The sequence below is a fragment of the Plasmodium fragile genome (genome assembly GCF_000956335.1).
Source record: "Plasmodium fragile strain nilgiri unplaced genomic scaffold supercont1.26, whole genome shotgun sequence".
Classification (NCBI taxonomy): domain Eukaryota; phylum Apicomplexa; class Aconoidasida; order Haemosporida; family Plasmodiidae; genus Plasmodium; species Plasmodium fragile.
Window position 1 is genome coordinate 309,881 of NW_012192606.1, and position 16,691 is coordinate 326,571.

The window sequence follows — 16,691 nt, forward strand, 5'->3', positions numbered from 1 at the left end:
CACAGGTTCGGTGGTTGGTCAAATGATCTGATATTATTTCCACCACATCGCTTTTGTGTCAATTGCGAGGGGCACAAGTTCTTGCATGTGCAAGAAAATTATGTACGCGAGAATGCGCGCAAACATGCACTGCATTCGGTTACTCCCCTTTCAAGCGCTACTCCCAAGAACGTTGTATGTGAACTGCCAAATGATGACACAAAAAATGTAAGCACTTTCCTGGTGCAACGGAACAAGTGCCACCACGTAGGTTTTCTCTCAGCATAAAAAAACAAAAAAAACAAAAAAAAAAAAGCTTGCAAATGCAAACACGAATGGAAAGTGCGGAAATATACACTCATAAAATGCGAATGTACAGAAAAGGAAAAAAAAAAAAAAAGCATTTTTTTTTTGTTTCCCCGCTCCATATATGATGTAAATGTAAATGCCCAAATCACTAAACGTTCGCATGTACTTCTACATACATATGAGCAAACTCCAGTTCCTCATCATTATGCCTTACCATTGTTAAAAGTTAAGAGTTTTGCGGTAAATATGTTATTTGTAAGTATGTCGAATGTAAGTGTGTTTCTTCCCTGCAAAAATAAAAATAGATGTTTTTCTTCTTGGTGAAGTATGTAGAAATATATTTTTTCCCTTTAAATTTTTTTTACAAAATTAATGGATTATAAAAAAGCATTTCCCCCCTCTATATGCATACCACTGTGTTAAAAATTATTCCAATCGTTTTAAATGTGTAATTGCCAAAGGGGGGAAAAACAGCGATGTGTTCGACTGAATGTATTTTATTTTAAACGTGAATATGAAGCATAAAATGAATTTTTTAATCGCGCAATTGCTTTAATTTTGTGTTTAAAAGAGAAAGAAGTGGACGAAATAGAAGAAGCAAAGTAATCGAAGGCGTGGTTAATCGTTTTAAAAAGATTAACATGTTCCTTTTTGCCAAATATGTGTGGAAAAAAAATTAAAATTCAAAAATGATAAATTTGAAAAGAAAAAAAGGAAAATAAACTTTTGTAAATATATTTAAATGGAAAGATGAAAAAGTTTATTTTTTAATTTTGCCAAAAAAAAAAAAAAAAAAAAAAAAATGGTGAACGTTTTTTTAAAAAACCCCTTAAAAAAAAAAAAAAAAAAAAAAAAAATGGTGAACGCTTCTCTTAAATAGCCACTTAAAAAAAAAAAAAAAAAAAAAAATTAGCACGAAAGTATAAAATCTCGCATGAATGCAAAACATGTCGCAAAACTTTGCACATCGTTAAACGTCTTATTGGTCGTTTTTCTTTTCTGTTCGATAAAGCGAAAAAGGATTGGACACGAAAAGTTTTCGAAGGTACTTACCTGTGTGTACGAGGAAAGGGGGAAAAAACTTCCTACATGCGTTCGAAGAAAATCGATAGGAAATAGTTCTATAAATTTTGTTTCATCTGAGGCAGATAAAAAACAAAAAAAAGAAGAACAGTGTTCTACATCCTTTTTGGGTAAAGGTTAGCATGCGCTTAAAACAGGGGGGAATTTTCAAATGTTAGTACGCGAGACGCACAAACAGGTGTGAGCATGTGTGAACATGCGTTTGCATATACATACATATAAACATACATGCGCGTGGGACTAGCTATAAATGGGCGTTTTACAGAATAAGTGAGGCGCAATTTGGTACTCACCAGTGAATGTTCACAGGGACATAAGATCTCAATACCCTCATATATTTTTTTAATGTGCTTTTGCCGTTCACTTTAAGTGTGTCTCTGCTCATAGGGAGCAGAATCGTATGGAAGGTCAAAAAAATATATATATTTTTTTTATTCACTGATTGTTCAACGCGCATTTCTGATTGCCTCCTACATCGCTTATCATAATACTGCATCATCGTCGCTTGACCGACTACGCGTGTTTACGCTTATGTGTGTCATATAGTGTCCCCTCCATGTAACTGCAATGGGGCATAAATACGATTCGCCGCCATGGCGATTATTTTGTCTTTCCTTCCAGGGATACACACTACGACGTACCTGCGTCCATATGGGCATGTGCCCCTAAATGTGTTATTTAAAGAATGCAATATGTCATCCTAATCATATGACTTGGAATCATTTCAAAAGAGAGGATTCCCCCCTTTTCATTGCTTAGGTGCACTGAGTACACAGGTTGGAGCATTTTAAACGAACATCTGCTTATCTCACTTTCGAAATATGTTGTACAGGTACACCGACAAAATATTGTAGTAAGCAAATATAACTATTTGCTCGAAACAGTGCACCGGAGGAAGCTCTTTTTTCCAGCCCACGCTACATCCCCGTTATTGCACCATTTTTAAGGGAACTATATATACTTACGTTCATATCAGTACACGCACAATGAGCTTTTTTTCCGACCCTTTTTTTGAATCACTAATCTGTTCTTCATTTTTTGTAACATATCAAACCTTTTTTTCCGCACCCTTTTTATGCCATTTTGTTTATTTCCACTTTTTGTGAAGCAAATAAGTTGTGCCCTTCTTGCGTGTAAACCAAACGGTCACTATAAATTCCTCTGTTCATGTCGAACATGCTTTGGTGTGAGAAGCACCCCCCCCTTCTTGTTCTCCAATTAACCATGCCATGCTAACCACCACTAAAATGACAATTTTATGAATCCTAAAATTGACACTTGCAAGGAATGCACTAAGCACGTGTTTTGCTTTTGCCCACCCCTCTTCTCATAGTGTAAATATTGGCATCCATGCACACGTAAAAAAAAAAGAAGTATATGCATTCTTGGGGAAAAACTAAAGGGAGGTATAATACTCTTGTAAGGAAGATGAAAGAACACCAAAAATGCTCATAACTTTTTACTAATAGAAGATGTTTCCAAGAATAAGTTGCCTTCCTTTAATTGGGAAAATCTGTAAGAACCACCAGAAGGCTACCTTTGCGTCTGTTCCTTTAGTAAACAAAATTGTGCGTACAAGAAACTCCTTCACTTTGAACAATTTAGCAAATGAAAAAGATGAAGCGGTGCGCAACATGTTGGATGATGGCATTTCCTTTCTGCTATGCGGGGACTGCACCGTCCATCATAAACCAGGGTTAACATACGAAATAGGACATAGGAGAAGCTTCCATTTGGGAAACAGCACTGAACTTATTATACCAGCACATCGCATAAGGAGCAACATAAGTGCTAGACCTTGGGGAAGTGAGAGTCCCCATCACAGTGAAGACTCTGGAAATGGGATGCTCCCCACCAATTCCATACGCACAGCATGTGTACAGAAAACACTTCATTTTAGTTGGCTCAAAAATATTAGGAAGAAACAGTACTACAAGATTATCGGGAAAATGGGCGTTAAAAAAAGGAACGCTGGAATGTACTGGAGTTTCTATGTCAACAAGAGGAAAAAAATTAGAAAGAAGCGCAGGACTATTTAAGCAGCGTGTCACGTAAGTGGGGACTCACGTGTACACCAGCATGATATTTTTTGTCTGCCTAGTGCAACACAGTGTAACCTTTTTTTGTAGGACCATTTTATTTGATGATCACATTTTTTTTTTCATGTTGAGGCAGAACAAAAAAAAGTTACGAAGAAATAAATGCTACCCAGAAATTGGGACAAAATTACACTAATGCACTTTTTGCAAACGGTGACTATATTATGACTCTCTCCGCAAAATTCAAGAATCTTTTTTTTTTTTTTGTTTTGTATATCATCTCTTTGAAGCAACTCATCAGGTGTGAGTATGTGCTGTCGTAAACGAGCGCACTTTGAGAAGGCTTAAACAAGGTTGATAACTGCAGGAATATCAGTGGGGTGGGGATAAAGCGTCTCGTTCAAACAGGATGCGGCGTATATTTGTAGGGTCACCGCGTTACAAATGCCCACACATGCTTGCATCTCATCTGAGGAACAGTTTTTTGGAGACCCTTTTTTTCTGCCATTCTACTCCCCCTCCTCGAGGATCCTAACAAATAAACGGGTGCACACACAGCAGATTTACATGCCCAAAAGGGGGAAAAACAGAATGGTACATACATATCCGTGTGAATATACCCCCCACACACACACCTCTGTTTATTAACCGCCCCGAAGGCATAAGTCAAATTATAAGCGCCGGTCCTTGCAAACGGGCCCCGAAATAGAAAAATTCACGGTGAAAAACTTATTCTTCGTCTTCGAAATTTCGTACGAAACATTTCTTGTTTGCAAAAATATGAGCGAATCGCTTTCAGGTTTTATCACCCGAAAAGGGGCACCATCCCCTTGGTCACACGGAACGCTTGTGGCATCACCAATGTTCGGTTCTGCCTTATCACGCTCCCCGTTATACTCATTTTTGTACAACTTAATTTCTACGTCATCATTTGAATGTACAAAGGGGATATAAATACACGTAATTTTCTTTCCGTTGTCCATTTTTCCATACCCCCCTTGGTAATGCTTTTTTAAGTAAGACTTATTGGGGGAGAAGTACAAAAACTGAAATAGTGTACCTATCTGCAAAGATAAATTTGCCTTTTTATTAAGCTCATATGGAAGTAATGATAGCTCTTTTAGTAATTTATACAACCCTCTTTGTTTCTGTCTGTCCAAGCTAGTAATATATGTCCAGCAGTAAAAATCCGTTCTCACATTTTTGTACTCATGGCCAAATCCGTTAAACTGGTTATTATATTCGATAAAAACTAGCTCGTCAAATATCAACTTGGTGTAGTCCTTGCCCAGGAAATTTTTCTGTAGCCCCACATGATCATGCATCAAGCTTGCAATTGTGTCAGTCTTTATTTTATTTAAGTCATGTTCGCTTATGTTCAGGGGGTTTGCCAAAGAAACAATATTTTTTGTACTCTTGGAACTTATTTCTGTAATTTTTTCCTTCACCTTTGTTGTTATATACTTACTAAATACCAATCTCAAAATATCACATCTTAAAAAATGATCCGTTTCTAGGATTACTTTATTTTCTCCCTTCGAAGCAGCTTTGGAAATTACATTTGTATATATGGTGAATGCCTTTTGTGTTATTTCTGCCAGGGACGTTTTCACATTTTCTTCTTCCTTTTCACTGTCTAGTATTTCTCCCAATACATCATCATCATCTTTTTTAAATTTGAAGCAACTTATATTTACATCACTATGATGGTCACTACATGAGCTGCAACTTTGTTTGTTTAATTTTTTTTCCGTTCCTGTTTCTATTCTCAGATCCTTCTCTAATTCGACGCAATATTGGTAGCTAATGGTCCCGCACAAATAATTGTAAAATTTTGTCACAGTTTCATTGTCCCACTCGACTTCCATATTGGGAAGAGGAGCGCAGACGTGCAAAGTCGTTCCGTTCCGATGGATTAATTTCGTGGAACGAAAAAAAACGAAAAGAAAACAGTTCAGTTTGAAGTAAACCTTTTTGTTTCCTCTCTTCGTATCACCACTATGAGCCTATGAATTACTCATGTCGCGCCTGAATATACTAACTCTCAAGTGTGAACAACGGGGGGGTACCATACTTATGCCTACGTTTTTTTCCTCCTCTGATTTTATGACCACATCGTCTGGAGAGGACTCCCGGGCAGGCTGTTCCGACGAGGGAGAGATCATTCCAGCATTAAGCTCACCCGCTTGAACTCTCTCATTTGCATACGCACATGTGCATGCACAATGTTGACGCGAACAGTAAAATTGCAAGTGATATATTCAAGGAACTAGCATGTACTATACTTTCACATTTACTCCTTTTTTTGTCCCCCCCCGCAATATCCCTTTGTCTGTTCCAACAACTGCACGCTCAAAAACGACTCAAACCACGCGGCTTGTTTTTCCGCTTCGCATTCGGTAGATATTAGCAGCATAGCTTCCCCATTTATTCCCTGAAAATATTGCAAATATTTGGAAAAAAATTGCCTTGACAATAAGTTGGCACGTTCGTCAAAATAAAGGGTTTTTTTGTTTTTTTTTTGTTTCGTTATGAGGACGTGGTTAAACGGGGTTAAAAAAAAAAAAAAACAGGGGAAGAAAAAACGCGTTAAACATGTGCAAAATTGCGCTAAAAAAGATATAAAAAAACGCCTGCGTAAAATCGAAATGCAGCGGCTTCAATGCTTACCCTCTTGCACAACTGTGTGTGACAAAAGTGCGTCCATTTTTTTTTATTCATTCAAATAGGGTCACGATTTATTCGTGTTAACTTAATCTTTTTTCTTTCTTTTCGCCGCTTTCTTGCTCACCCGTTGGCGCAGCGGTGGTAAGAAAAAAATGGCACCTCTTGGTGACAGGGGCATGGACATGCAGAAATCACGCGTGTCCTTCCACGCTAAGTACAACCGCCGCTACAACCCCGGACGACCAAACAAAGCGTTCGTGATGTTCTGCTTCCAGGTCAGGTTTTCCCTGAAGTAACTTTTTATGTTCTGCACACAATCTTCTAGCTTGATTTCCCGTTCCCCCGCTGATTTCTCCTTGTCCTGTGTGAGCTCTCGTAATTTGATGACGCCCCTTTCAATTTCATCACCAATTATAACCGCCAGGGGAATCTGCTTCTCCAAAGCGTAAACCAGCTGCTTCTGTATCTTCTGGTCCTTCACATAGATAAACTCCGTCGATATGCCCTGCTCCCACAACTTTTTACACAACTCGATGGTCTCCTTAAAGCAGTTTTTCTTGATGTTGCATATGAGAACATCTACCGAGTTGTCCTTCAGGCCTACGGCGGGGGTAGCGACATTCCCCGGTGAAGCAACTTTTCCGGGGGTTGAATCTTCCATAGTTACCTCCTTCTTAGTAAGATGGCCACTTTCCCCTGGACCCAGAAACAAGCCACCCCTCTTTACCACCCCTTCAGCAATGGCAATGATTCGCTCGATACCAACAGAAGCGCCAACGGAGGGGATGTACTCCTTTCGCCTGTTCCGTATTAAGTAATCGTATCTTCCGCCCGCAGCCACACTTCCTAGTCCCGTCTCGGACAGTACAACAAATTCGAATATAATCCCCGTGTAGTAATCCAAGCCCCTGGCAAGGGACAAATCAAAAGAAAATTGATTGAGCATATTAAAATGTTTTAATAACTCAAAAATTTCCTCTAAATGATTTATAACTTGATACACTTCATTTTTGTAAGATTCTTCAAAAGGGGATTCACTTAAATCATTTCTCAAAAATTCAATGACCAAAAAAGGTGATAAACTTAGCGTCTTCGAAATGTACATTTCGATTATATCAACCGATTCGACAGGGATTCCTTTCTCATTTAATAACTCATCCCGAAATTGCTGAAATGTTATTTTGTCCAATTTGTCTATACTGCTGGAAATCGTTTTTACCTTATCCTTGTGAATATTACTAGAGAGAAGCATGTACTCTAATATTTTTCTGTGATTTATTTTGCAGTTAAAATTACCAATCACCTTTTTTAAATTATTTAAAATATCCCAAAATATGAATAGAATGTGAAAGTCTGTACGAAGAGTGTCATATTTTCCTACTATATCAAAATCACATTGATAAAATTCTCTAAACCTTCCTCTGTTCATACTGGGTTCGTCTCTTCTGTAGACTTTTCCAATATGAAATCTTTTTAGACAATTTATATTGTTTGTGTTGACAAAGCGATATAAAGGAACAGTTAAATCATATCTAAGAGATAGATTTTCCCCTCCTTGCTCTTTCAAATCGAATATTAATTTTGAGTCTTCTCCATATTTATCAGTTAAAGTCTCCTTAAGTTCAAAAATGGGGGTATCTATTTCTACTGCCCCGTGTAGTAAAAACTTCTTCTTAACAAAATCGAAAAAAATATTTCTCAATTGCATATCTTCTCCTGTAAAGTCTTTCGCACCTTTCGGAACCTTCAAATTAAAATTGATATTCTTCTGGATTAGTACTTCCCCTATCTGGTCATCCAATTTGTACACATTTAATCTTCTCCTCAACGAAGGGAAGAAATTATTGATAACAATTTTGTTTCCACGCATAGGTACCATTTCGTCTGCCTCCCCCTCTGTTCTTTTAAAAATGCCCAATTGTGAGTCCTCCCTATCTTCCACAAGGGAGTAGAGAAAATTTTTAAACTCCAGACACCCAATCCCTATATGGTGCACGCCCCCTGACACTTTTTTATTTTTCAACACTTGTGCTAGCGCTTTGTTATATGCCTTTATGTCGTACATAATGTTAGTCTGAACAATCATATCCGTTAGCAGCATTAGCAGCTCGTAAAATATGCTGTTCATTTCGCTAAACTTTTGTAACTCATTAGGGAACTTCATCTGTACGAACTTCTCTTCGATGCTCTTTAAATATTTCTCTTCATACAACTTGGACAGAATTGAACTTGATGATTTGCTTCCTTCTGCAATGCCATCCTCTAGCAATATAAATCCGTTCGCCAAGGGCTTGTTCAAATCTGGGTGTTCTCCTACAATTTGCTCATTCGCCGTAAGAAATTCGTGCATCTTCGCAACGAATAATGGTACCACTTTGGCTGTAATGTCCAGCACATTTTTAATGTGGACCCTAAGAGTGTCATTCATATTTTTACACAACATGGTGATATAGCTATTTAATGAGTTCATCTCTTCTGTGTACTCATTTCTATAGCTATCTATGTTGTTCTTAAAATTTTGATTTATGAGGTACATAAAATATTCACCGTCGTCCGTTAGTTTACTTTGCGAATAAACAAACAATAACAAGTTTGCGCTAAATCGTTTGGACAAGTCCTTATTCTTCTCCACCTTAGAATCATGTGTCATCCATTTGATCTTACTTATAAGCTCATTTATCGATTGTATGTTACTATTATTCACATTATTGTTAAAGGCGTTTTTAAATAGGACGTCAGAATTTATCTGAAATAACTCCAGAACGTTACACAGGCAGCAGGTCAGGTACTTGCACAAGGACACCGTTTTGTACGCATTTAAAAAAACTATGCTACAGTTTTCTAAGACAACACTTATACACATGTTGAAATCATTTAGGTTGTATTCCAATTTGGCACATTTTTTCAAATTTGAAATGAAAAACTGTTTTAGTAGTTCACTGTGTGAGGACTCCTTTTGTGATGATGGACTGGGGGCGGGGGAAATTTGTGAGGGACACAACCCCTCGACCCCGCAAGTACACTCCGTGGTGCTGTTGATTGAACAACAAACGCTCCTTATCAAATTTAAATCCAAACTATTCTTAAACCTTAGCATATTTATGAGGAAAAATAAGTACAAGCATTTCAATTCGTCCATGTGATAGCTGCGGGATTTTTCTGTCCCGATCTGCTGCCCTTTGGGGGCTTCTTCCCCCCCTCCTACATTTAATTTCGTCCCAGTGATGAACGACCCATCTCCTTTTGCTAACTGGTCTACACTTATTTTATGCTCGTTCAATTTATAAACGGAATCTTTAAAGCTGGACGGTTCCAGCTTCAGGTGCCTCTGGTGTATGCATACATCGACCACATCTTTCGTGTTGAATATTTTGCTTTTATAAACGCTTATGTTCATTTTTGTCGCAGCACACAATTTTCGTTTTCCTTTCTCTTGTATAATTTGTACACGGGAAAACGAATGACAACACAGATTTCTTACGTAAATTTGGACGAATGAGCAAACTTTAGGAGACATAAAAAAAAGGGCATCTTCTCGAAGCTCAGGGTTCTTAGTTCAGGGTTCACTGTCCACAGATCATATCTCTGACTACTGCGTCGGTTCGTTCGAGGATTATGTATTACGCATAATGTTATAGGCATGCATAGGGATGCGTTTCTTCTTGCATGTGCGCGGTTAAGAATTCGTTGGCAGTAGGCAAGCGCTTACTCCGCAAGTTAGAACGTGCAACACTGTATTACTTAATTTGTGCTAATGCTTAACATGTACGTATCTAGAAGCTGCTACACTTAAAAAAAATATATATAACTGCATTTTTTTTTTTTTTTTTGTATTAAAGAGGTGGTAAAAATAAGGTAACTGCCTCTCATCCAATATGATGTTTGCCTTTTTGCGATTCACTGTTTTTTCTGTTTTCCCAAAAGGGAGATGGGAACATCAAATGTAGCAATATGGCAGAGAAAAAAAAAATAATGAGCGGTGCCCAGGTCGGGTGAATTCATAACCATATAAACTCCGCGACCAGTGCGCAGTGCGAACAGCATGATATGATGGGCGCTTGAATTGAGACCTAAAACCGCGGCGTTTACCACCACTGCATGAATATCACATGAAAGGCAACATCCTTATCACATGTTTAAAATTTCGCATCTGATAATTTGTACGCATATACTTATGGGGTTTATAATATGTTGCAGTTTTTACGCATTGTTCTCGCCCCTGCGCGAATTACGGTTTTGGTATTTTACTTTTTTTTTTTTTTTTTTTTTGACGTCATTTGATCGTTTCTGTCACCATTTTTGCTCTTTAATTTTCGTGCGTTTTCGTAACATTCTGCTCTGTTTATTTTCCCAGTGCTTAAAAAGTTGTTACATGTTTGCCTATATAACTTGTGGCAACTCCCCTACTACACGTTTTCCCCCCATTTCCTTTTTATTTCTACTTTATTTTGTCCTGTCCAGCCGCTCGTATTTTTCACGCAAACGTTTTTTTTTTTACCCCCCCAGATGAAACGTAATTTATACGAAAAGGCGAGATAACAGGACGGGGGGACTTTTCATGCATGTATAAATGTACATGCTTATGCAAATATAAACATACAATAATACACGTATGCACGAAATGGGGCAAAATAGACCACAAAGCAAAATGATTTTTAAGCCCCTTGCTGTCAAGACTCCCCTCCTCAAAGAGTAAGGCAACTAATAACATTGGCCTTTTGCGAAAGCGTCCATGTCCATGTGAATACATCATCGGCAACAAACAAGGGGGATTACTTCTCCCCGCAATGCTGAAAGTTCTGCTTATGGAAAACTCCATATATATATATGACCAATTTTAAGATAATTTTCTTTTTTCTTTTCCACAATTGTGATGAGAAAAAAAAATAACACTGCACTGATAGAACATTGCCAAATGGACGCTCGTTTCTTCTGCCCAAATTCATCATTTCTAATTTGTATCACCCCTGTTCAGGCTTCACAAAATAGGACTGGTGTCCATCGAGGTCGCCGATGCGGGAAGCGTAAAGGTTCTAACGGAAGATGATCTGGCAGGTTCACCCCAGGGAGGTGAAACGAGTGGCACTAACAAGGAAAGAATAAAAAGACAAGAAATTAATGGCAACAAAAATGGGAGAAAGTTATCTCCTAGGAAAAGAAGCAAAAAGAGAAAACGCGAAAATGTTGACCAGACAAATTCGGAGCAGGACTCTAAAGCAGTTATAGAAAAGTCAATTGAGAAAGAGGACTCCAGTAAGAGCAACTCTGGTAGTGAAGTGGCCCCAGAACAAATTGACAGCCGCGGGGAGGACACCAATAAGGAGTTCAAAAGGAGGAAAAAAAAAAGAGGGAGAAAAAAAAAAAAACCAAAAAATGCCCCCACGGGATGTAATGAGGAGGGTGTTTCTATGGACCAGGCTGCGTGTTCTGCTGACTCCCCCACCACTTTCCGCGCAAAGGGTGAAGGCCCCAAAAGGGAAAAATTCGACATACAAAAAGTGATCCAGAATGAGGAGAACTTTGAACGAACGGAAGAAGTCAAGTACAAGGTACACTACGTCAGGTGGAACCTAAATGGAAAAGTCAACCTCCTGTATAGCATAATGAAATCATTATATGACGCTAAATTCTGGAAACCCACAGAAATACAAAAGCAGACTCTAGAGCACTCCATAAATTTTAAGAATGACATAATCGTAGTGTCCAAAACGGGCACGGGCAAAACGCTAACCTTTTGCATACCCATATTGAACAATATAGTAAAAAACAAATTAAGGCAACACGAAAAAAGGGGGAATTGTGTTTCTAAACTTAGGTGCATCATACTAGTTCCAACAAGAGAACTAGCCATTCAGATTTTAAGCCATTTCAGTATCATAAATAAATACACCAACATTTACATCGCAACAATTATTGGAGGATTAAATCTTAATAAACAAAAAAGAATTATATCGAACAAACCAGAAATCTTAGTTTGCACCCCTGGAAGATTGAAGTATTTTTTACTCCTAAATGATAAGATAAACTATTTGGATAATATGAAACACGTCAGATATTTTGCATGCGACGAAATTGATAAAATGATAGAAACGTCTTTCATGAAGGACATCAATTTTATTGCCAAACATTTGTATAAGTCCGTAGGGCAGAAAAAAAAATTTATTCAAACTTTTCTCCTGTCTGCTACTCTAGGGTTGTCAGTTCATTTGCAAAATGAAAATCTAGCCAAATTGTTAAAATATGTTACCATAAGGAAAGAAAAATCTTGCATCATCAATTTGGCCGATGATCATTTGGTAGACAACCCCTCAACGGGTGAGGGAGGCAGTATCCTGCCTGATGGCCTCTCGCTCAACGTGGTCAAATGTGAAAGGAAAAAAATACTACAAAAACTTTTTTACCTTCTCAAGCTATATTTTCTGAACGGTTCTGTGGACCACTCAGAAGATGACAAGAATCAGTTAAACCGAAACAATGACAGTGCCGAAAATGGAGAGATAAAAAAAATAGTTATTTTTGTAAACACTATTAAGGAAACCAAAGAGCTAAATAGCATATTTAAATTTTTATTTTTCGACCAAGGGGTAGAGTCATCTGTACCAAAAAAATACCGTTGCGACATGTCGCTGAAGGAACGGATAAACATTTACTCCATACACTCCAAACAGTCACTCAAAGAGCGTATGCAAAGCATTTCAAAGTTTTCTCAATCAACCAACCATTCTGTTCTGTTTTGCACGGATGTATTAAGCAGAGGAATCGACTTGGACAAATGTGACGTCATAATTCAACTCAGCTGTCCCGTTTCGGATATCACCTTTGTACATCGATCTGGTCGCACGGCTAGAAATTTCAAGACAGGTAAAGAGTCGCCCCTTTCCCCCTGTAACGCCCCGAGGGGGGGCACATATTAAGAAATGGCCCACGCTCTCCCCCACAAAAAAACACCTTCATAACTGTATTTGTGTGAAATTAACCTATCTATTGTCATAGCGTATATTTAAAAATACGTTCCTGGTAAACACTATCCTTTTTATACCCTTTCACCGCCACCCCCTTGAAGGCACCTGCATTTGCTTCATCACGGACGACGAAATCGCGCGCTGGAAAAGTTCACTAAAAAAAATAGGCCTCATTTTTGAGAATCTACAAGAACTCGAAATGGTGAACCGAATTAGCGATCACGAATACACCAAAATAAACAGTGCAATTCTCTGCTGCAACAAAATGGTACAATTGCAAAACAAAATAAAAGACAATAAAAATAAATCCATTTTAAGCAAGCTAGCTAGAGAAGCCGAATTGGAAGACGAGGATGGAAGCTCCTCAGACTCGGATAACCCATCTGGCAAAATAACAAACGAAGCCATTCTCAAGCAGTTGCTACGTCTAAAGAAAGAGCTGTACAATACACTCTACAGGGCGTAGCAGCAGTGTGAAGATAAATAAAAAAATGAAAAATTAATTCGAGGAACACTCCCCCCATGTTTTTTATGATGAAAATGTGTCTCTGCGCATCGCTTTGTTGTGGGTGCAAAGAAGGGGAGAAGCTTTCCGCATTTTTTAAGTAATCCATTTAGGAGCAATCACTTTTTTTTTTTTGCTCTACTCGCATTAACATCTTATCCGCGTCGTTTGTGCCATTTCTGCCCATCTGGTTTCAATTTTTCCAGTTTAATGTTACCACTTGTTCATTCTACCACACACACTGCGTCTGCATCGCTGCCCGTATGGCATGCTTCGAGTGTGTGTTTGCCTATGCAATTTTTTTATTTTATTTTTTTTCACACCCCCAATTTATTCGCAAAAGGAAACATGTGTTTACCTTAACATTTGAGACATAAGTAAAAAGACGAACATGAATTTTCAACAAATTAGCAAACCGGGTGAGGGTATGCTAGATCGTTTTTGCATAAATACTCTAATGATTCTCAGTCGTCTCCCTATAATGATGACATGATGTAGTACAAAATGGAAGCGGTAAAATATATGTCCCCCATGGAGGCAGCGCTCTCCCGAGATTTCAGTGACCAACTTGAGGGGGCCGCTTTCCATCGTATGGGTATAACCGCACAAATATAGACCCAGGTACAGTCGATGCTCCAACGCACGGCATTAGGAGCAATAGAATTTTCCATGCGTTCACCACTCCGTTCCGCCCTTTCTACAAAGGAACGGGTCTTTGAACTACACAGGTGCACATCTGTTAGAAGTGAATTGTGCAGTTCCACACGAGTGATATTTTTTTCAATAAAAAATGCTCACTTGTTGTATTCTACTTTTAGATAAATTAAAACTGTGGGGGGTGAGATAATACATGCACAAATATTTATCCTGCGTGAATAAATTTTTTTTTTTTTCCCTTCCTCCCGCGACGGTGAAATAGTTCAGGGTTTGTGCATTCACTTTTTAAGAGCGCATTTAATTTCACTGGGCCATTGAGTTCACCCCTCTTCTACTTATACACATGCTAATTTGATTCCCCTAGGCTAAAATGGGTCCGCTGATCCACTCATGAGGCGCGGAGTGGCCGTTTGTTCCCACACCTAATTTTGGCGTTCCCCGCAGTGGTGGTGGTGCTACTCATCGATGTATGTACAAGCCCATGTATACATACGGAAGTGTCCCATGTTTGTTCCTTTCCCCCCCTTGTGAGAAGCCCAAATCAAGCGGGGAAGGATGAGACCAGAAAGCGTATTGCCCTTTTTTTGTCCTATATCCCCCCCATTTCCACTCCCCCCCCTGGGTAACAAGAAAGATGAAGAAAATCCTTCTGGGGTCTGTGCGCCCATTCAACACGTATAACATCCCTTCCATTATCAACAACTCAAAGGTACACAGAACGTATAGAGAAAATCACAAACGAAATGAAGACGCGTTGATGAAAATTTACAACAAAGAATTGGTGGCATTCCCATATGACGAGGAAAAATTTAATAAGCTGCTAAATATTCATGGGACGATAAAAAAAAAAAATGTTGCTGATTTTTTTTTCAATGCAGACATGTATATCAATATAAAGAATGACAAAGTAAGAAATGTTAGCCCTTCCCATTTCGCCATTGAAAATGTCGATAAGTGCTTCCTGTTTGAGAAGGAGTACTTGGACGGGTTTTTCCCTGAGGGGCTTGCTGGGGAGTTGCCCAAGGACATTTTGATGCACGATGGGGGGTGCAGCGATAGGGAGAGCGGCACGCAAGCCAAAGGAAAGGAAGCCGTCCCGGATGGTGATCACCAAAATGATAACCTCGACATGTTTCTGCGCGAACTGGAAAAGAATGACGTTGTGCCAGATCAACGCTTGATAAAGAATGCGCAAAATTTGAAGGGTGTAGGACTGCTGTTCAGAAAATTAGCGTACGAAATTGTAGATGAGTTGAAACATTTTGAAGAGAATTACAAAATGTGCAAACGGAGGGATTCATACAAGCTGGATAGCTATTTTGCGCAAAGAGGAGAATGCACTAGTTACTACGATGGTGGTGATGCGAATGGAGACTCAAATGACGAAGTGAACGAAAAGAGAAACAACTCCAGGAGCAACTACAATGGGATGTCCTACAAAAGTAGAAGCTTCCTAATAGACGGAAAGAGAGGAACAGGAAAGAGCTGCATTCTAAACACCATAGTCCTCTGGGCCAAGTTAAATCAATGGTTTGTTATCTTCGTCCCTGATATAAAAAAATACAAATTTGATATTAACACCATTGTTCGAAGTAATACAAATTTGTATATTCAGCCAGAACTGAGTAGACAATTTCTGGAAGACTTAGTAAAAACAAATGAATCATTTTTAAAAAAATTAAAAGTTGATAAAGGAATTCTCGAAATTACCTGTCTAGATGGAACACATTTATTGTACAACAAAAAAATTTATGATGAGATTATCAGAAAAACAATCGATGCGGAAGTAGCAAATGATGAACAAAATTTTAATGCCTTAAATGAAAGGGAAAAAAATATGTACAAGCAAAAATTGTACAAATTTTACTATGACAATGTGAAAATACCAAACCTACTGGATAAATTTTCAGTACCCCCTAATTTATTAGAATTAGCACACATTGGGATTAATAATGTATCATATGCCAACCTTTGTGTCTATGCATTGTTTGAACATTTGAAAAAACAAACTGAATTCCCAATTCTTATAGCTGTCGATCAATTCAATTTCAACCTCAGTGTCTCAGAATATCTGTCCATTAATTTTGAAAATACAAAATATAATGGGTACATTCCTACATACTATTTTACTATTCCTAAATTGCTACTCAAGTGGGACGCCAATAAATATAAAAGGTGCGTCAAAATTGTTTCCACCTGTTGGGACAGAGAAAATAGAAGAGATTTCAGGCCAGAACTTTTGGGCATACACAAAAGGGATGTTAAAACAGCTCGTAATTTCACCCTGCGCGAGTTTAAGAATTACGTTGCCCATTTGTACAACCAGAACGTCATATATAATTTCGATGTGAATAAGTTGGAATACTTCTACATGCTGACTGGTAAGGTCATTCTGTCTGCATATGGAATTCTCGCATTTTGTGCATATAACGGGGGGCATGCTTCGGACAAGCGCTTGGTACTGTAAATTTTTTTTTTTTTTTTTTTTTT

General features: G+C 38.3%; 5 protein-coding genes across 5 annotated transcripts; 3 read left to right on the forward strand and 2 right to left on the reverse strand.

Annotated features, from left to right (window-relative positions):
* Positions 1-2,843: 2,843 nt before the first annotated feature.
* Positions 2,844-3,410, forward strand: AK88_02649 (uncharacterized protein; the record flags this gene model as incomplete). The annotated part of the gene is made up of 1 exon (XM_012480274.1): positions 2,844-3,410. One exon carries the CDS (start codon positions 2,844-2,846, stop codon positions 3,408-3,410), a length of 567 nt encoding a protein of 188 aa, XP_012335697.1.
* Positions 3,411-4,081: 671 nt separating this feature from the next.
* Positions 4,082-5,278, reverse strand: AK88_02650 (uncharacterized protein; the record flags this gene model as incomplete). Its single annotated transcript, XM_012480275.1, has 1 exon — positions 4,082-5,278. One exon carries the CDS (start codon positions 5,276-5,278, stop codon positions 4,082-4,084), a length of 1,197 nt encoding a protein of 398 aa, XP_012335698.1.
* A 1,025-nt stretch (positions 5,279-6,303) lies between these two features.
* AK88_02651 (uncharacterized protein) lies at positions 6,304-9,474 on the reverse strand (the record flags this gene model as incomplete). Its single annotated transcript, XM_012480276.1, has 1 exon — positions 6,304-9,474. One exon carries the CDS (start codon positions 9,472-9,474, stop codon positions 6,304-6,306), a length of 3,171 nt encoding a protein of 1,056 aa, XP_012335699.1.
* A 1,251-nt stretch (positions 9,475-10,725) lies between these two features.
* On the forward strand, positions 10,726-13,505 carry AK88_02652 (uncharacterized protein; the record flags this gene model as incomplete). Its single annotated transcript, XM_012480277.1, has 3 exons — positions 10,726-10,769; positions 11,053-12,938; positions 13,141-13,505. 3 exons carry the CDS (start codon positions 10,726-10,728, stop codon positions 13,503-13,505), a joined length of 2,295 nt encoding a protein of 764 aa, XP_012335700.1.
* A 1,330-nt stretch (positions 13,506-14,835) lies between these two features.
* Positions 14,836-16,668, forward strand: AK88_02653 (uncharacterized protein; the record flags this gene model as incomplete). The annotated part of the gene is made up of 1 exon (XM_012480278.1): positions 14,836-16,668. The coding sequence occupies one exon, from the start codon at positions 14,836-14,838 to the stop codon at positions 16,666-16,668; it is 1,833 nt and encodes a 610-aa protein (XP_012335701.1).
* Positions 16,669-16,691: the final 23 nt, after the last annotated feature.